The following is a 21,399-nucleotide window of genomic DNA, read 5'->3' on the forward strand; positions in this document are numbered from 1 at the left end:
GAATATTTAGCAAATGGGATCTTTATGCATCAATCTGCCTATACAGAAAGGGTCTTAAAATGCTTTTACATGGACAAAGCGCACCCATTGAGTACACCAATGGTTGTTCGATCACTTGAAGTGAATAAGGACCCGTTCCGACCTCCAGAAGAGGATGAGGAACTCCTGGGTCCTGAAACACCCTATCTTAGTGCAATTGGTGCACTTATGTATCTTGCTAATGCTACAAGGCCTGACATAGCATTTTTTGTTAATTTACTAGCAAGATATAACTTTTCTCCTACACGGAGATATTGAAACGGGATTAAGCATATATTGCGATATTTAAAGGGAACTCTTGATATGAGTTTGTTTTATGCTAACAAAGATAGTGCAGATCTTGTTGGTTATGCAGATGCAGGTTATTTATCTGATCCTCATAAAGCTAGATCTCAGACCAGGTACGTATTTACATGTGGAGGTACTATCATATCATGACGCTCCACAAAACAATCTATTGTTGCTACTTCTTCAAATCATGCTGAAATAATAGCCATTCATGAAGCAAGTAGGGAATGCGTATGATTGAGATCAATAATTCATTTTATTCGAGAAAAATATGATTTGGAATGTGAGAAAAGACCCACAATTTTATACGAAGACAATGCTACATGCATAGCCCAATTGAAGGAAGAATTTATAAAAGGAGATAGAACGAAGCACATTTCACCAAAATTATTCTACACACACGATCTTCAGAAAAATGATGACATTGATGTGCAACAAATCCGTTCAAGTGACAATCCGGCAGATTTATTCACCAAATCTTTACCAACTTCAACTTTTGAGAAGATGGTATACAAGATTGGAATGCGGAGACTTAAATATTTGAAACAAAATTTTCATTAGGGGGAGTAAAATATGCGATGTACTCTTTTTTCCTTATTAAGATTTTTTCCCACAGGGTTTTCCTTATAAGGTTTTTAATGAGGCAGCTAGCAATGCGTATTACTAAATATGTATACTCTTTTTCCTTCACTAGGATTTTTTCCCACGGGGTTTTTCCTAGTAAGATTTTAACGAGGCACATTATCTTTTAATGAACATCCAAGGGGGAGTGTTATGAATATATATATTATGGATGTTCATTTAATACTCCGTTGTAAATAAGTTTTCTGAAGAAGTTTATCCATATGAGACTCCGCCATAAATACATTTATCTATTTAGTACTCTATTGAAAATAAGCCTCCTGAAGAAGTTTATCCTTTCGGTACTCCGTTATGGATAAATATTACCCATGATAGAAAATTATCTATATCTGGCACAACAGTTTAGAGCAGTAGCTTACACAGCAGCTTGCAGCAGCAGCTTACACAGCAGCTTACAAGCAGCTTGCAGTAGCAGCTTACACAGCAGCTTACAAGCAGCTTGCAGTAGCAGCTTACACAGCAGCTTCCTTTCTTCTATAAATAGAGGAGAATTCAGTTCATTATGTACAGAAGTTTGAAGTTTGAATAATATATCAGTTTCTCTCTATACTTGTTTTTACTTTAGAGTCTTTATTTTATAACATTTCTTAAGTAATAGAATACTTAATTTCTTTTTATGTGATTATATTTGAAAGGTTGAAAAGTTATTTGCTATATCAATATTACAACTCTGAGAAGTTTTATGAATTTGACTCTTAAATTCTTAAATAACCGTATGTTGTCTGTTCAATTTATGTAACATTCTTTTTTTAGTCTTTTTAGGAAAAAAAAAAAAAAAACAACACATTTTATATTTGAAAAAATTTTAAAGTTAAATTTCTCATTTTATTCTTAGTAATATGCTCTTAGAGCCATAAAAATGTTAGTATTGCATAATGACATGTCTAGGACTATATCTCTGAAGGATATTTTTGGTATATATCAAAAACAATTCTTTCTTGCTTAAATTAACTTTATATTCAATAAAAAAACCGTCATATGTAATAAATCGAATGTCGTATAGAAGTACGAGAAAATGATGAGTCTTCCGAGCTTCAATGTTTAAATTGGGTTTATAAAAGTATTTTTTAAGCAAAAATAACTTTTAAACTAAAAAATAATAAGTTAAGTTTGCTCAACTTATTACTTTTGACTTGTTTTAAGTAATTTTTAACTTATTTTAAGTACTTTTTAAATTTGTCAAACACCTAAAAAATTAAAAAGAGTTTAAAACTCGATTTGACCAATTTAAAAGCATATGCATACACCCTCTGTATCCAACATTACGAAAGGGTTCAAAATAAAAATGGTGTAATAAATACTCCATTTGGTCCCGCCAAATTACGTGTCGCAGCCATTTAATTTCACCGGCCTACGACGTCGTTCGTCTTTGCCATGCCAAAGAATGAATGTCAACCATTAATGTTGTTAAGAAACTTCACCTTTGACTAAGTTCCTAAGCTGGCTTGAAATCACAGATTCTGAGAAAATGGAAATCTCTACATTTTACATGTCTCCTTCTACACCATTTCTAAAGCCTCAGAAACCTCTAAATCAAATCTTCTTTACCTGTAAATTAAATGCACCTTTTCAGCATTTTGCTTTTCACAGGCCAACCAATTGCTCAATTCACAAAACTTGTACTACTAGCATTTCTTCGCCTTCGTTTTCAAGCTTCAATAGAAACACGTATCGATTCGCTCTGCTCAAAGTCAGGGCTGTGACAGGAAATGCTGAAGAATCTGAGGGTTCAAAGCCCCGCGAATTGGCACAAACTCTGCAACTGGGCGCTATGTTTGGAACGTGGTACCTTTTGAATATATATTACAACATTTACAATAAACAAGTTCTCAAGATTTTTCCATTTCCGGCAACTGTTACAGCATTTCAATTTGGCTGTGGAACAATGCTGATACTATTTATGTGGGGATTTCGTCTCCACCCTAAACCCAAGATCAGTAAATCTCAAGTTATTCTTTCTCCTCCTCTTTGTTTTTTTTTATATTTATGTTGGGTGTATTTGACTTCTTTTGCTCATGGACAAAAGCCATTTTCGTGACAACTATCCAAATTTTTAACTTCATAAGTATTACTTTTTCTGACAAACAATTTGATTTTATTATTAATATTTAGCATTCAAAAGTATATCACCCTTCCATTTGAATTAGCAAAAACAATGTCTACATAATATGAATTCTAAACGTTCATGATCTGAAAAAAAAGTTATTTTTCATTTACCAACCAAATGTAGAAAATTATTTTTCACAAATAATGACTTCCCTCATACAAAATACACTCTAAGTCAAAATGATTCGTGTTTCTTTTATGGTGATTTTTTGTAGTACGACTAACTTTCTTTTGTTTTTTTGCTTGAATTTCCAGTTTAAAGCAATATTTTTACTAGCTGCAGTTCACACATTGGGAAATCTTTTAACGAACATCAGTCTTGGGAGAGTAGCAATTTCCTTCACTCACACAATCAAAGCAATGGAACCATTTTTCACAGTACTTCTTTCTTCCCTGTTTCTTGCAGAGGTATAAAACTTTTGCAACCTTATTTCTTCCCTATTTTATTTTTCTGTTCATCTTTAGATATTTTCTCCGAACAGTGGCGCCAGTTTGTTTGGATGGTTGTTATGTATCGTTTCATAATGTATTATATAGTATTGTATTGTATTGTATTGTATCGTTCTGATGTATACAATGATTGGATATATTGTATTGTTTGTCGTCGTTTCCTGATGTCATGCAACAACAATACGAAGAAAAAACTTGTAATATTATAAAGAAAAAGTAACGTACGTGGTAGAATTATTATATTAAAAGGTAGGATAACAGATGAAATAGGATTATTTAATAATAAGGAAGAGCAAGATGAGAAAAAAATAAGGTAACGACACGGCCACACCAAAACGGTCGTTCCATAAAGTGGCACTTTTCGTCGTTACGTAATGACGGATTTAACAATACGATACAATACAATTTAAGTAACAATCAAAACAAACATTGTAATACAAGCTAAATATCAATTTATTGTTGATTATCTGTAACATACAGAGGCCATCTCTTTGGATTGTATCTTCCCTGATTCCCATTGTTGGTGGAGTAGCATTAGCATCAATGACTGAAGCCTCTTTTAATTGGTATGCCTCTCCCTACCAATCAAATAATGTGTATATTTTATCTCGAATAACAAGTTATACATTGATTTTGAACTCTCTTTGAAACAGGATAGGCTTTGGCAGTGCAATGGCTTCCAATTTGACTAACCAATCGCGTAATGTGTTTAGCAAAAAGTTCATGGTTAAAGAAGAGGTAAAGACACTTGCGCATTCATGAGAAATAATATTCAGAGTTTAGATTTAGAGACAACATCTTAAAAATTTAGATACGTTTTCAGATTCAGACATCATAATCTTAGTAAAAACAAAAAAAAAGGCAGCTCGATGCACTAACCTCTCGCTATGCGCGGGGTCAGAGGAAGGGACGGACCATAAGGATATATTGTACGCAGCCTTACCCTGCATTTCTGCAAGAGGCTGTTTCCACGACTTGAACCCATGACCTTCTGGTCACATGGCAAGAACTTTACCAGTCTGAGGAAGAGCCGGACCATAAGGGTCTATTGTACACAACCTTACCCTGCATTTCTGCAAGAGGCTATTTCCACGACTTGAACTCGTGACCTCCTAGTTACATGGCATGAACTTTACCAGTTACGCCAAGGCTTTCATTCCTTAGTAAAAACAAATGAAATGCATTATTTTGTCTTGTGAAATCCATAACCAGCAACGCTTGTCAAATAGGAGGCGTTGGACAACATCAACTTGTTCTCAATTATTACAATCATTTCATTCATCCTTTTGGTTCCTGTTGCCATTTTGATGGAAGGGATCAAGTTTACTCCATCATATCTACAATTTGCTGTAAGTAATATGCCATCTTTTTAAGTGTTTTCTATTTTCTACTTCTTTTTTTACAAATGTGATATTCATCTTCTGCGTCAATTTAGGCAAGCCAGGGTTTAAATGTCAGAGAACTATGTGTGAGACTTCTTTTAGCTGGATTTTGCCTTCACACTTACCAACAGGTTAGCTTCCTGTAATTTTACATTAAAATTTACCTTTTAGCCGTTAGCTAAAACTCATTGCCCATGTTTAGGGCATAATATCAGTATCTGCCTCTTGAAAACTGAACTCAGTATATCCAGGGCACAGCTATATATGTACAACACCTAAATTGTACTGTGTAAATAGAGTTAAAACAAATGTTTTTGTGGATAAATAAATTGTTGAATCCCCTTAACATAAGAGAAGTTTCTAATGTATAGCGGTGAAGGTAGTTCATAAATTGCTCTAGGTCGCAGTTTCCAATCCCATGCCAATTGCCTTGTGTGGTGTTATTTTTTCACCTCGCTAAATTTCTGGCTCTACCATCGAGTATACCACTTATAAATTTTGACTTGATTTGTTTCTTTGGAAGGTTTCATACATGATACTACAAATGATATCGCCAGTGACACATGCAGTTGGCAATTGTGTGAAGAGAGTGGTGGTCATTGTATCATCAGTCATCTTTTTTCAAACACCTGTCTCACCAATTAACTCTCTTGGTAAATTTTGTTTCTCTAGTTAATGCACTCCTTTTTCTGGTACTACTACGTCAGTTTCCTTATTATGTTCTGTTTGTTCGTAAAGTGAATTTATTAGTTGACTGGCTTGTGATTATTGAATTATTCAATATTCTCAGGAACTGCTCTAGCTCTAGCTGGAGTCTTTCTATATTCAAGAGCAAAGAGATTACAGCCCAAGCCAAAAGTTGCATGACAAGTGAAGCAAACTATCAAGTCTGAATTTGCGACTCTGTAAACTGTAAAGAATAGGAAAAATTCTCGTAGGATATAGTCAATCCATTCTTTTTATACATTCGATTATTGTTAAGCAGTCCTTTTCTCATGCCCCTTTGAATTCCACTGCAACACCGAGGTCTAATTCTGAAAACCAATACTCCACTTTTTATGTGCCTTCTCCATCATTAACTTGATTTAAAAAGTCTAAAGATCTCTAATGAAGCTCTTCCCTAAAATACAATTTTGACTCTTAACACAAGGGGATAGAAGGATATATAAATCTATTTCTGGTTAGATACACTAGGATCAACTTTACCACATACCATATATTTTATATGGCATGGCTTTCTATTGTCACTTTTAACAGTTTTCTGGGTTGTTCAGCGACCTGGAACTTCGGCCTATTTTAACACTTTGAAAGGAAATATAACCTTGAAATCGATATGGTGCATTGTGCGTTCGATGGTCTTGACATAATCACTGAATTAATAGAATTTGCACAATCTATGAACTATGCAATGTCGCTTAATAAGATATACAGTCGATCATTACATTCAACACATTCCGATAAATTTGCTACAACCAAGTAGTATTACCAATTCAAAGACGAACACACCTCGCTTGGCATTCCTCCAATTTTTGTGTCCAATAAAATGATGTGAATGTAATAAAGTGTTCATCCTACACCTCCTTTTTAACTTAAAAATAAAAAGAAAGAAGCCAAATTTTGCTCATGGCTTTCGAAGTAATGCATGAACTACTGAAATTAGCTCATGCTAAGACCTGATGAACAGTTGGGATTCAAGAGAATCAACGCAAACAACACTTAAAAGTGGGCTTTTCTTAGCAATGCATGACTGCTATAGTACCATTAAAACCAAGCTTGATGTCACACTGTTTACATTTACATCAGTCAAAAACTTTCCACTTTAAGCTATCTACCTTCAATACGCTATCAATACGCTAAGCGCCTCTATCTGAGAACATTGTTTACCAAAAAAAGCAGTACTGGTGATGGTTAAACCAAAGCAAAAAGTGCCCTTTTTCTTTCTGCAAATCCTACGGGGTAGCTACAACACATCAAAATTAACACAGAATGTAAGACATGCCAAGTTAGGCCCTCGTTTCGACGTCTTCAGGAATCATACCTTCTTCCTCCTCCCCATTGTAAGCACGAGGTCCATTGCCAAATTTCCCATCACCTTGCCATCTAGGTGGAGATTTTTCTTTTTCCCAGCCCTTTTGGCAATCACCAGCTGATGGAGATCGTTTATCAGAGTAAGAGGGTGATTGGTGTTTTGAGGCCACTGGGGATGATCCACTGCGCCCCATCATGCTTTCATGAAAACTGCGTCCAACTGGGGTTTGACGAGGAGGAGCCTGATCAAATCTTTCAGCACTACGGCTGCGACTGCGTTCCCTGCTTTTTGTATCACCCCATCCTGAACCTTTATTTGGGCTTCTGCTCCGACTTCGACCACGTCTCTGTTGAGCCTGCATCATAGTTTCATGGAAGCTACGAGCGTGGAAGCTCGGTGGAGCATCGGTATCACGAGATCCATGACCATATCTATCACTAAATCACAACAAACTAGTCAGTACCATGGGGCCAAAGGGGAAAAAAGAAATCCCTATATAATTAACTACACAGCTAAGGACCTGTCACGTGAATCCGAGTCATAACCACGTCCACTTCTTTCCGATGATGGGGCTCCCCAACCACCCCTTCCTCCATCTCGTCCACCATAGCCGGAATCATAACGTCCCCCACGTCCTCCTTCACGTCCGCCTGGGCCAGAACCCCATTGACGCCTAGCCCCTCCCATACCACCACCTCGAGAAGCCATGTCACGTAGTTCAGTAGGCACTTGCTGATTTGCTCCTTCTAAAATTTTAATAAGATCTGAAGCATGCTTAGCATCCTGGTCACAAAAAAATGTGTAGGCCTCACCAGTCGCACCAGCCCGACCGGTTCTTCCTATTCTGTGAACATAATCCTCTACTCCAGTAGGAAAGTCAAAGTTGATCACCACCCTGCCACAAATGTTTCATAGAGTGTTAACATACACAAAAGACATATCCCCCCACCCCCACCCATTAAAAGAAGAAAAAAACTACCTTGTTAAAGAAAATTTATATGGATGCATAATATTTCAAATATAAAACCATAAAATCCCAGGACGATGTTACACCATGCCAGAGTATATCTTATCTACCTAACAGAACAGCTAGAGTATCCTGGAAGCAAAAACAAAAACCTCACAATGTAATCTCTAGGACAAAATAAAACGTAAACTTTACTCATCAGTCTACTTTAGCCAACCACCAAATCATGACATCACACATTTACCTGTGATTCAGGTTACAAGGAAGGTATAAATTTGCAGCTTTGGCCTATGCTCTCTCAAAGTCGCCTAACAACCCCCAAAACAAAGCACACACCCCACACAACTGTTCGCTTCTCATCAAGTGAGGGGAAATAACATGGAAAGAGTATATTAAGACGATATCAATCCGAAGGCACACTCCTTAAGAAAGTGAAAGTATATAATATTCTTCCATTTAGTTAGCCACCAAAAGAGAATTGCGCGTGAACCGTAAATAGTCGAGCATAAAAAAAAATCTTAAATCCAGAAACCTGATATCTTTGACATCCAAGCCCCGGGCAGCAACATCTGTGGCGACAAGAACGGGGGATCTACCCGTGCGGAACTGGCTCAATACATGATCCCTCTCACCCTGAGATTTATCACCATGAATTGCAGCAGCTCCAAATGGGCGTGTAAGATTGCGAGCAAGTTGGTCACACATTTTCTTTGTTGCACAGAAGATGATGATTTTTGATCCTGGTTCTTGGGATCTCAAGATCTGGTCTAGCCGCCTTTGTTTCTCCATATATGACAAGACTTCAACGTACTGCACGTGACAATTAATTCAATATAATGGAACCTCACTATGTCCAGTACAGGTTCTCCCTTCACGGGGCTCAGGGAAATAGGACAGGCATTCTACCATGACACCTCAGTCCTCTTAACCCAGTTTAGGAGAGAGGAAGAATCTTAGACACATCTAATGAGCAATGTCCAAGAAAAGAAAACAGAAATGCACCTGTGTTATAGACTTGTTTGCAACAAGTTCATCAACATTCCCAATGTTAACCTGAACTGGATTAACCAATAGATCAGCTGCAATTTTACGGACCTCCTTTGGCCATGTCGCTGTGAACATCAGTGTCTGCCGTCGTGTCGGCACCTCTTTCACAATCTTCCTTATCTGAGGTTCAAATCCCATGTCCAGCATACGATCCGCTTCATCTAACACCAAGTAAGAAATTTGATCCAGCCTAATTCTTCTCATCTCCAAAATATCATTCAAACGACCAGGGGTAGCGACAACAATATCTATTCCCCTATCCAGATCTCGTAGCTGAGGGCCTTTTGGGGCGCCTCCATATAGACACTAACCAAAAACCATAAAGCATTGTCAATTTTCAAAAATATGTCAAAGCTGAGGGCATTTTGGGGTGAGTCAGTATAGACACAAACCAAAAACCATACAGTATTGTCAATTTCAAGAAATGTCTTAACACAGATTCACTTGATTCATCTGTCCCACACATTAGCATGTCAATATTAGTTAATTCTTCTACGGGCAGGTGCAGAAGAATATACTGCTGTAAAATTTATAAAATCATTTGGTATATGGGGCTTAACCTTTTCGTAATGCACAACGCTATTGTGATGAATGGCTATTTACATAAACAAAACTCATGTTTGACCCAGAAAAAAAAGTCATATAACCATTTAAGGAGATTGCAGAGTACTAACCAACTGTGTTTATTATAGCGCAACCCGAGAAACACAATGATTAACCACTAGGTTCACTTTTGACCAAACAACCATTTAAAAAGATTAGAATCATACTTTACTGAAAAATATAGTAGAGTAGAGTATAGCAAAAAACGTGACAGTGCTAGCTGCCTTCTGATTAGAAGATATTAATACATTAGTTAGCCCAAGCATCGGTACTTTGAAATCAAAAGAATAATCTACTTCTAGTATCAAACTGTTACGTCAAACACAGTCGAATAACAATTCATACCGTGCAAGATATCTTTGACGATCTACCAAACTTCACAGCTTCGTCTTGTATCTGTGTAGCTAACTCTCTTGTAGGCGACAGAACCAAAATAGTAGGGCCTGATTGAGGATTATTGCGACGTCGTTTTAGATGAATAAAGCCAGGAAGCAAGAAACCCAAAGTTTTCCCAGATCCAGTCTTTGCAACAGCTACTATGTCGCGGCCCTGAAGTGCAATGGGCCAGGACTGTGCCTGTATCGGGGAAGGAGCAGGAAACCCAGCTTGATGTATCTGGAAATGTAAAAGTTGGAAAACCTGTCAGCAGTTGTACAAGCTCGGAAGACACTCCTAGATTACTTCTAGGATTTTTTGAAGTGGCGAACACAAGAAGAAGCATATCCCCCTTACGCAGGCAGCCAACGCTTGCATATGCAAACAAGAGCAGGAGGACGCCTCTTCTTCAGTTCAGACCATGTGGCAGACTGAAACACCACCCATAAGCAGTCCCAGCCACGAACAAGGATGGTTCAGAAAGCCCTTCACAATTTGGTCCACCAAATAAGGGCACTCCAAATACATGGAAGACCAAATAGAGGGCCGCACAGCGTACGACATTTAGCTCCTCCCTGGAGCAAATATCGCACCTGCGCAAAGTACAGAAGGAAAAATTGGATGAGTACTGCAATGGATCTCCAGCTGCCATTGAAGTTAACAGAAGAACACTTGATCCTTAGAGTAATCTCTGCACTAGAGATGTTCCCGAAAGAGATTAAAACAAACAAATGGACTGCATTTATACCTCCCTCAAAAGCTCCGAAGGAAACCCAGTCGCTTCAAATGATGTGAAAGGTGGGGGCACGTCACCTCCCTGGAAAAATGAAACGCAAAATAAGACACAAGTATGGCATTCCCTTTTGGGCCTAGTTTGCATGGAATGATGGATTCTAGAAGGATGATAAAAGATGAATATTCAGGTTTTCAATGAGCAACATGAGTAATGTAATGAAGTTATCATCCAATGAATATTCAGGTTTTCAATGAGCAACATGAGTAATGTAATGAAGTTATCATCAGTTTCACGTACAAGAAGCCACACTCAGTGCTATGATCTGGGTGCACATATAAGTATAAATTTACGAGTCAAATCTATCTGTATTGGCAATGATTATCACAGACCAAAGAGACCAAAAATGGCAGATGTTTGAATAGATGAAGATAACAAAAGGCCAGACTGAGTTGCATTTCTTTTTTAAATAAATTAAGTTAAGAATTACCCAGACTACAAAAAAGTTCCTCACTGTTGTCACCAAAGATATAACTGCTCTTTTACTTGTTATTACATTGCAAGTAGTAGTGGTTTCTCATAAAATCTCTACAAAATGTTGTTATTACCATCAACATAATTTCATGCACTACCCATAGGCCATAGACATTATTGTGGCAACTAGCCAACAAAAATACGACTGTCCTCGTCCATTAAACATGATAGAGATAAACATATGCAATTATTTAAATTGATAACTTCATTAGTACCATCTACAAGTTCCTTAAGATCCTCAAGTGTCGAAAATCAAATTTCTTACTATCTATCAGTGAAACTGCCTCAATTTTTTTTTTTTATGAAGTTTATGGAACTACATCATTTAATTCCCAAGTATTGCCAAATGTTAAGCCAGCGGCCAACAGGGCCTCCAGTTTCCAAAGTTGAAAATAAATGACTAATAGAGGAATTGTTTTTACATAATTGAAAAGGTACAGATGCTTACTGTAACAGAAATTTCATGCTGACGCCGATAGGCGTCTGGAGATATGTTACTTGCAGCAGCTGGAGCACTATAGCTTTTAGGTACAGATGTTTCATCGCGGGAAAGCTCACTTCCTCTTGCAGTCTATAAAATGATGAGAAAAAACTTTTGTAAGCAAAACATGGAAGACAGTTTAGGAAACTGTTTGAGTGAGGGCAAAGAAAAGATCTGCAGAGACCAGAAGCAGAAATCTACTGAGGCCGAAAACAAGCATATTCTTGCAAGTTCTAATTTGCCTTGAAAACTACCAGAGAGAACATGGGTCATCAATCTGAAATAGTGATTCTCAAAAATCACAATGGAGTATCCAAGATACTATTCAACACAAATGTTTGCTGATTTTCACTGTTGTGTGTCACTATAAGTCACCAAAGTTGGGGGGAGAGAGAAAGAGAGACAAGAAAACTGAATTCACACATATTAATTAGAACCAGATACCTGAATATCCTCACCAGAAGAAAGCTTGCTCAAGCAACCATTGCTACCTCTGTTGTATTCATTGTCATCATCACGGTCAGGAGGTTGACCTTGAGAAGGCCTTTGAACTGATGAACTTACAGATACCGATGATTTATGTTGTGGAGCAGTACCCCCATGGGAAGGAGCAACAGGCCTCTCATATTGGGTAACATTGGTCTCTGGATTCCAAAAATAGAGATATCCAGTCTTACCATCAACCAGGCCTTTCCAAGGTTTTGGGAGGGTGGGGTCCTCTGGTGCGTAACGCGGACCAGCAGAAGATGCAGTTGCAGTAGCAGCCATATCAAGCTTCAATCTCGAATTACCTCTGGCACCAGAAAATCACACGACATCTTAAAAGCATGAAATGAGAATTAGAGAGTAAAACAAAACAATCATATGCTGGAAAGGACCCCATGAGTCACTTTTTTCATGCATTATATTCATGACCTTGAAGAATTGACACAGTGCTAGAAGAAAGCACTAATAATGTAATACAGTCAAAACAGCAAAATGCAGGCTGCCCAAAAGAGAGATACAAGGCGAGCTACACAACAGAAGAGAGCACGTTACTTCATACTTCAAGAGTAGTATATACGGTCTCAACAGAAACAAAAAAACACATCCAAATGTGCGCCTTGCAGAATGTAGGATAATTTTTTAGTGTGGTAATCCCCTCTCCAACCTAAAATCCCTAGCCACCCAGACACCCAACTGTGACCCTTTCCCACACTGCGCCCTTGGTGACTTGGACCCCAAATATATGGTTGGAGGCGAAGGGTCCTTACCGATAGGCTATCACACCCTTGTAAACAGTCAAAGAGCACTTCAAGTACAAATATAGAAAACTGAATGGCTTGGCAGAGAACAGGAACCTCAAACGGCTATGGAAATAAATGTAGATAACAAATATGACACAACGAGATAAATTGGGACCAAGCTCCTTCAATCAAAAACCTGCACACATGCATGCATGTTCACGCGAGTGACACTAGTTCAAAAGCTTTTAAAATGTTGGAAAACAAAGCAAATTCAAAACCAATAACAAAACAAACAGTCATGAAAACCTAAAATCGCACATAAACTTGCTAAACTTACGAGCATTAAGGAATCAAATAACGGAAAACAACAGCTTCACAAGCAGAAAACTTTAGATCAAATTAAAAAAAAAATGAACCGATTAAAACCCTAATATTATCATCTACTAACAAATATCTTAAGTCAAAGTCAAACATTGCAAGGATAAACTCAGATCTGAAGCATTGCGAGTAGAAATGAGAAATGGTACCTAACGACGTCGTTTCGATGACAATGAAATGAGTTGAACACGAACAAGTAGAGCCACAAACGATTCTCTCACCTCCGATGATCTCTCCCTTCCGTTCTCTCGCTGTGATAAATAATAATGTATATAAAAATAAATATACAAAGTTATGTATGTAAATGTGAAGCAGTGAGAAACAGAGAGAGACCTACGCTTCCGATGGCTGGGAAGCGTAAGGGGATATAAAAGGGACGGAAAATCGGCTGAGAGAGGGATATTTATAAGAGAGCACAGAAATGCTCCAACAATAGTGCGTCCTGATGTCAGAGTTAATTAACCATGGTTAGGTTAGTATTCTGTAAAGTGTAAACTATGACTATACCCAAATAGAAAACAGCGTCCGTCTGTCAACAATTCTCTACCAACAAACATCCTCAGTGAGGAAAAATATCCTGTCCGTTGATAGCAGTTTATTTGATACTTATTGTTTAATTAGACGTGGAGAAAAAATTGCACCCTAGCTACATAGTTACTAATACAAGGATTGTTTGTAATACCAGGTCATTACAATCAAAAGTAGTACCTATTCTAATAGGGGGAGCGACTGCCTGTAGTGGATGTACAGAGGGGGTGGGGATTGTAACTAGCAAAAGTACAGGCGGTGACAAATCTTTTGTTAGTCGCTCCGGCATAGTCAGCTTGGTAGAAGGTGTTGACAAAAGCTAGAGGGCGTCAAAAAGATCCAAGCTGCTTACAGTTTGCATGTGTGCTCCATAGTTGGCTAAGTTATCTGCTACATAATTTTGCTCCCTGTATATGTGCTGGATGAGAGGATCATTCAATTGTCGAATCAATAACCTGCAATCATCAAGGAGATTAGTGTACAATGGGTGGTCCTTTTTAAGTAGAGATAGTACCTCATTTGCATCCACTTCAATAATAAGCGGCAATAGGTGATGTTGTGTTGCTAGTTGGAGACCTAGCAACAGTGCATGTAGTTCGACCTCTACAAAAAAGTTTGCCAAAATATTTTTGGAGAAGCCTAAATGCCAATTCCCAATGGAGTTGCGAAAGACACCCCCAACACCCTTCTTGTGGGAAGAATAGGATCCATCTATATTTAACTTATAATGATTATGAGATGGTGGATGCCATTTGACGTGGAGTGAGAACTTTTTAGGCGATTGAATACAGTTTTTTGTAAGGAAGTGGTATTCCGAGGCCTTTCATATTACAATAGGGAGATTTATAGGAATGTTTTTACATTCAAAAACGTATTGGTTACGAGTTAACCAGATTTGCCAAAGGCAAAAAGAGAAGAAGGTTTTAGGTGGTATATTGTTTGGGCATGCATCAAAAGGTAATTTGAGGAAGTGATATACCCATTGTGGTTGAGAATGGTTATTGAGCAAGAAGTTTTGGATGGCTGTTGAGATGTTTAGTTGTGACCATAGGTGGCCGGATTTGTGGCATTGGAAGAATATGTGTTGTGAGGTTTCTGGTGCCAAGTGGCAGATAGGGCAAAGGTGTGAATTTATGATGGAGAGGTTTGCAAGATAATTGTTTGTGGGTAGTCGGTCATGACTGCATATCCAAAAAAAATGTAATAGCTTTGGTGGAAGCTGAAGCTTCCAAATCCATGTAAAGGAGGGTAACAATGTAATTGGACTAAGTGATTTATAACTGGATTTAACTGAGAATTCTTCCTCAGTTGTAAGGGCCCATATGATTTTGTCAAATCGTAGGGATGTGTGGGGTAGGTATATGCTACATATTCGTTGCGTGATATCTTTTGGTATTTGAAAGGAGATATTTTGGAGGTTCCATTTTGCATTAGGGATATGTTGGGCTACTGTGGAGATCTCCTCATGGGGTAGCAGTGGACCATGGATGAGTGATCTAAAGGTGGTATTGTGCTTAATCCAGGGATCAAACCAAAAATTTATATGATGTCCATTTGTTATACGCCATTTGTAGCCTTTTTGACACGACGTTCATCCTTTTAGAATATTTTTCCAAATAAAAGATCTTTGTGCACAAAGGCCATTTTGGCCGTATATCTGGACAGTAGTACCTGGGCCCACAATTGGAGTGGGTTATGGAATAGACGCCATGCAAGGTTGGCTAGTAACGCTTGGTTTTTGATATCCAATCGTTGTATTCCCAAACCTCCTACTGATATTGGATTTGTAACTATGTTCCATTTTAGGAGGTGAGGTTTTCTTTTTTTTGTGGTAGTAAAATTGTATTGGTATCGGTTCAAGTGTGATACGATGGTATTGGGGACGGTGATGTATTGCATAATGTGGTTAGGGAGAGTGTTTAGCATGGAACGAATTAGAGTCGTTCGTCCTGCCATTATGAGGTATTTTGATTTCTATCCCGCCAATCGATCTTTAAAATTATCTAGTAAAAATTAGAAATCGGCTTTAGTAGGTCTACTAGTGAAGACGGGGAACCCAAGGTATTTTTCAAATTTATGTCCTTCATACATATTGAAATTGTGTAAAGCAAATTGTTTGTCGTGTGTCTTACAGTTTTTGGAGAAGAAGATTTTTGATTTTGCAAAATTGATGGATTGACCAGACAGAGTAGTGAAGTGGTTTAAAGTATCAACCATGGTATGACAACTCTTCATCGTTAATTTGGAGGTGAGAATAATATCGTCGGCAAAGAAAAGATGAGAGATACTTGGTCCATTTTTGGAGAGATTTATAGGTGACCACAGTTGGTAGTCCACCGATGTGTTGATGCTACGAGAGAGCATTTCCATCGATAGAATAAATAGATATGGAGATAAAGGGTCGCCTTGGTGTATACCTCTAGTTGGATTGAAAAATTCCGTAGGACTACCATTAATAAGGACAGAGAGGGATGATGTGGAGACGCAAGACATGATTAGTTGAATGAGAGGTCCCGAAAAATTTAATTGTGTAAGTGTCTGACGGATGAAGGACCATTCTAGTCGATCAAATGCCTTTTCCAAGTCTAGCTTCATAAGCATGTGGGGAATTTTCCCTTTCATGCGCTGAAATTAAGTAATAATTTCTTGGACTATGATAGCATTATCCGCTGCACGCCTGTTTTGTTGGAAGCTCGTTTGTGTAGGGCTGATAATTTTTGGAATAAGAGGCATCAGGCGATTGACAATTATTTTTGTAATAACTTTATAGATAGTGTTACATAAACTAATAGGTCTATATTGGATAACGGATGCAACATGATTATTTTTAGGAATAAGGCATATATACGTGGTATTGATTTCACTTGAAATTGCATGGGTGCTAAAAATTTGATGGCAAAAGGTGGTGATTGATTGCTTAATATCAGACCAATAATGTTGATAAAAATATATGTATAGACCATCTGGTCCCGGAGCCTTTAAAGGTTGAAAGAAGTTGATTGCTTCAACTATTTCGCTATCTTGCAATAGACATAAAAGAGTATTTTGGTCATGTTATGAAAGTGTATTGTGTATGTACATTTGGTAGGATTTGAGAGAGGAGTTTGAGCCTGTAGTGAAGAGGGTTTGGTAGTAGTCTAGGATGTGGGTAATTACCCGAGAAGGTTCACTAATCTAGTTTCCTCCACTATCTTGGAGTGTTATTATTTTATTTTTACGAGGCCTTTGAAGTGTGGAGAGGTAAAATTTTTTTGTATTGGCATCACCTTGGTTTAGCCAATTAATGCGGGACTTAAGTTTTCAGAATTTTTCCTCTTGTTGAAGGATGAAATTGTAAGCTCCTATTAGCTCTTTTTCAAGTAGCTGTAGAAACCTTCTAGTTGGATATTTGGGAGAGGATTGGAGCCCCACTAGTCGGGCTAGAAGATTTTTTTCCTTTTTAAAGATATTTTCAAAATGATTTTTGTTCCACTCTTAAATAGTGATGGTAAAATTTTCAATGGCAGGTAAGAGTTGTTTATGAGTGGCCCATATTGTTTGGATTAATGACCAGAATTGAGGGTGGGAAGCCCATATTGTTTCAAAGCGAAAGATTTTGTTACAACTTCTTTTAGGGTAATTTAGTTGTAATAATAAAGGACAATGATTCGAATGTGTGTGGGGTAGGTGTGTGACTAGAGAATTTGGAAATAAACTAATCCATTCATAGTTGGCCATAATTCTATCAAGTTGTTCTAAAATATTATGTCCTAGATTGCAATTGTTAGTCCAAGTGTAACGACTACCTTTGAAGCCTAAGTCTGCCAGATGACAGTAATTTATACAATCTAGAAGGTGTTGAGATCTATTGAAGTTGATATCTCTACCTCCAAATTTGTGTGATGTTGAAAGGATCTCATTAAAATCTCTTACTATTATCCATGGACCCTTGAATAGATCCTTTATAGCCTTAAGATTTTGCCATAATACATGCCTATCTTGATAGTTAGTGCTAGTGTATACTGCAGAAAATAACCAGTTTTGAGGGTAAGGACATACCTTGATCATGCAGTGAACTTCTTGCTGAGTGGTGGCAATAATATCCACTATAAGTGTTTCACGGTGCCATAATAGGACTATTGCACCAGAGTGGCCCACAGCAGGTACCTGAGCCATGTCAGAGAATTGAAAATCTGCCCTAAGATCTTGATGGTCAGCTAGGTGGTTTTCCAAAAGTGCAACTAGTGTCGGGCGATGGTAGTCCAAGAGGGACCTAAAGTTTCTGCGAAAGTCAGGTGACGGTGCACCCGTGCAGTTCCACACTATAAAGTTCATATTCATATTATTTGAAGTCTGCATGGTTTGATCCTGTGTGGGAGTTGTTTGGTCATTCCTCACTTCATGTCCTGGATATGAAGTGAGGAAATCAGCACCGCTGCATATTTGCTCACTGCCCGATTTGTGGTGGCCATTATGCGTAAGGAGCATGTGTGCAGATTGGGAGGACAATTTAGATGAAAACTTTTTGCGTACTCCTTTTTGCTACAAAATTTTTTATTCCGACTAACCTTAGTGGTTCCGGTCGTGTGTTCCTGTAGAGTTCTTGTGCTACTGCTATTTCCCGTTGGAGGTTGTCGTTTGGTTCTGCGTGATTGGGAGAGGGTGGTGTGCTCGGCAGGGAGGGGGTATTTGGTTGTGTGGACCTAGGAGTGATGTTGCTGGGGAGAAGTTCATATGTGGGATGACGTATGGTTGTATCCAGGGAGTTTGGGAAGTAGAGGTGGTGTCAGGTAAAATGGAAGTTGGAGAATGTGTGGGTGTAGTTGTGAGGGATCCCAGTATGGGGCAAGGTTTGGTAGTGGTTGGTATGGTGCTAGATATGGTGCTTGCATCATAGACCAGTGGTACCAGCCATAGATGTTCGTCGCTAGACGGATCCCTTCTGTGACTATTTGGGCTAGGTCCATTGGGTTGGTGAGAAGTATCGTGACCTCCTGCCCGTTCACTTCCAACGTAAAAATGAGAGCATGGTCTTGAAGTCCCACCTCCAACCATGAGGTGGGCACTATCTCCGCCTGGGGTGTTTGGGAAGTGAATATCCTGGAGTTGGGATTCATTGTGGAGAGTGTTTGCTGGAGATAGTGGTAACGAGGAGGAGTGCTGGGTGGACGAAATGGTGGGTATGATCTGTGAGAGAATAGAAAGGGGAATTGATGCATGGTTTATAGAGACAGAGGATAATTTTTGGGTAGTAGTGGCTTGTAATGATTGTGGAATATTATTTGTAGGGCATGGAGTGGTGAGGTTTAGCGGTGAGCAGTGGTGGTGGCTTGAGTGTATGGTGGTATTTGATGTAGTATGGGTATTTGTTAGTATAGTGTGTGCCAGTTCTGGATTTTCTACTTGCACGTGGGGGGTTTTTGTATATGAGAGGGTTAACATGGTGATGATTTTTCTTGGAATTCTGAAGGGATGAAGATATTGGATTGTGGTTAGTAGGGCTAGGTGGAGTAGATAGGTCTGTTGACGTGGAGTGGTGTGGGTGATGTAGTGGTGAGTTGTTGCTGTTGAATCCATGTGGGTAGTGTTATTTATTGCATGGTATTTGGATTGTTCATAGTGGAGAATGATCAGGTGGGCTTAAGTGCTGGAATGTGGGGGTTGGGCTTTGTAAAAAGTGGGCTTGTTCTTCTAGGTCATTTAGAGGCTTGAGTTCCTCTAACTGAAGGGTGTCGAATTTATTAGAGTGCTTAATAACAATAGAATTCCATTGTTTATTACTAGTATTTTCCTTAGGGATTTGATTACTAACAAATACCGAGGTTTGCTTAATTTGAGAGTCAGGGTTAGGAGACTTACCTGCATGTGAGGCGTGGCCAACAAACATCCTCACAACACAATAGAGGAAAAATATCATGTTCGTTGATAACAGTTTATTTGATACTGTTTAATTAGACATGGAGAAAAAAAATACTTATGCAAATATGCAACTAAGCAGTTGTTCAACTTTTAGTTTGACAAATAAAGAGTAGCACATAAAAAAATTAATTGATTGATTAGATTTTTGCAATTTATAAAATAATTAATCTATATATATATTTATAATTGAGGGGCATAAGAGAGGTGATGTGACATTATGTGGGCGTTTGGACATAAGAATTATAAAATTCCAAAATAGGGAGAAAATTTTCTAAGTGAAAATGGTATTGAAATTTAGAGTTATGTTTGGACATGAATATAATTTTGGGTTGTTTTTGAAGTTTTGTGAGTGAAAATTTTGAAAAATAGCTTTTTAGAGTTTTTTAAATTTTTGAAAATTTTCAAAATATATCTTCAAGTGAAAATTAAAAATTTTATGAATAAACGATGATTTCGAAAAAAGTAAATTTTTTTTGGAAAAAAAATAATTCTTGTGTCCAAACGGGCTCTATGTAAGGCAGGAATGACTATTTATCTATTTTCTCATTTATTTGCCTTTAAATAATTAGGTTTGATGTAATAGTTTAAAAGAAATACCCAAAAGTTATTTTCCTAGTTGAATAGTCTCTTCCTATATTGAAAAGTCACATTCTTCGACAATTTCTTCTACTCTCTTTCTCCTACCCACACTTGGAACTCGAATTCGTCACCGAAAATTCAGAAATATTTGGGTAGTTTTGTTGGAATCTTAAGTAGTTTGATTTTAAAAAAATACAAAGCGGAGGAGATAAGTTGGCGTTGAACAATTCGCTTCGCATCTCTCTACTTACGGAGAATAACTTCAGCAGGTAATACCCTAATTTATTTCCTTTGTGCTTTTTATGTTCTCCGAAGAATTTTCTTCCTCAATAATTTCGTTTTAATTTTGCATTATTAGTTTAAAAACCCTTTTCTCTTTTCGTTTAAAATCTCCCAAACAAAAGCTTCCTCTAAACCAACTTTTAGCCCCGAAAATTCCGTCACAGGGTCAATCATCTTCTCTATCTGAGTCCAAAGATATCTTATCGACCCATTCTTTTCATGATCACATCGACCCATAATGTGTGTGTTTTGTGTGGTTGAATTTTCACCTTCTGATCTTTATCTAAGTTTTTATTTTTCCCTTTTTTCTCTTATTTTCTTGAATGGTGCAGCCTTAGGTAAGGCCTTAGAAAAGCGAAAAAGAGAAGAAGCACAGGAAGTAGGTGAAACAAAATGATGTATAGATAACAAATGTTGCCTATATTACTAGCTGAAAGAGGTTATCTAATATATTGTAGAAAAGGCCAGACTTTAACAATGTTTTAATTTACCTTATTCAATTGAGCGAGATTGGTTCTGGCGTTTGATGGAATTAGGCAGGGAAATGGAGAAGGCTTATTAAACCAGTGACTTCGACAAAGTAAGCATTTTTTTATGGTAAACAATGTCTTTTTTTGTGTGTAAAAAAAGGTGATGTCCATCCCGCTAATAAAATGTCACGACTCAATTCTCCTGTAGGCCGTGATGGCACCCAGCTCCGCCGTTAGGCAAGCCAACAGTGAACTAAACACGTGATTACTCTTTTAATAAATTCTCAAGTAATTAAATCTCATTGATTAAAAGGTTAAGAAACAACAAATCTAAAATAAATAAACGAAAGCAACTGAGTGCA

The 21,399-nt window shown here is 37.8% G+C and overlaps 2 protein-coding genes across 4 annotated transcripts; one reads left to right on the top strand and one right to left on the bottom strand.

Moving 5' to 3' along the window:
• Positions 1-2,354: 2,354 nt before the first annotated feature.
• On the top strand, positions 2,355-5,966 carry LOC107806604 (phosphoenolpyruvate/phosphate translocator 2, chloroplastic-like). The gene is made up of 8 exons (XM_016630789.2): positions 2,355-2,917; positions 3,331-3,483; positions 4,006-4,091; positions 4,179-4,263; positions 4,755-4,874; positions 4,961-5,038; positions 5,431-5,560; positions 5,698-5,966. The coding sequence occupies exons 1-8, from the start codon at positions 2,438-2,440 to the stop codon at positions 5,772-5,774; spliced, it is 1,209 nt and encodes a 402-aa protein (XP_016486275.2). The 5' UTR covers positions 2,355-2,437; the 3' UTR covers positions 5,775-5,966.
• A 669-nt stretch (positions 5,967-6,635) lies between these two features.
• On the bottom strand, positions 6,636-14,798 carry LOC107806607 (ATP-dependent RNA helicase-like protein DB10). 3 transcript variants are annotated; one of them, XM_075234658.1, is made up of 10 exons: positions 14,161-14,798; positions 13,430-13,531; positions 12,121-12,469; positions 11,644-11,766; positions 10,677-10,745; positions 9,899-10,168; positions 8,906-9,256; positions 8,436-8,713; positions 7,457-7,831; positions 6,636-7,373 (listed from the first exon to the last, which is right to left on the bottom strand). In XM_075234658.1, exons 3-10 carry the CDS (start codon positions 12,442-12,444, stop codon positions 6,911-6,913), a joined length of 2,253 nt encoding a protein of 750 aa, XP_075090759.1. In that variant the 5' UTR covers positions 12,445-12,469; positions 13,430-13,531; positions 14,161-14,798; the 3' UTR covers positions 6,636-6,910. The 3 variants fall into 3 exon arrangements, with proteins under 3 accessions (XP_075090759.1, XP_075090758.1, XP_016486279.2); XM_075234657.1 differs by lacking the exon at positions 14,161-14,798 and adding an exon at positions 13,989-14,112 and having other exon boundaries at positions 12,121-12,467; XM_016630793.2 differs by lacking the exon at positions 14,161-14,798 and having other exon boundaries at positions 13,430-13,666.
• Positions 14,799-21,399: the final 6,601 nt, after the last annotated feature.

Source organism: Nicotiana tabacum, chromosome 17 (genome assembly GCF_000715075.1).
Source record: "Nicotiana tabacum cultivar K326 chromosome 17, ASM71507v2, whole genome shotgun sequence".
Taxonomy (NCBI): domain Eukaryota; kingdom Viridiplantae; phylum Streptophyta; class Magnoliopsida; order Solanales; family Solanaceae; genus Nicotiana; species Nicotiana tabacum.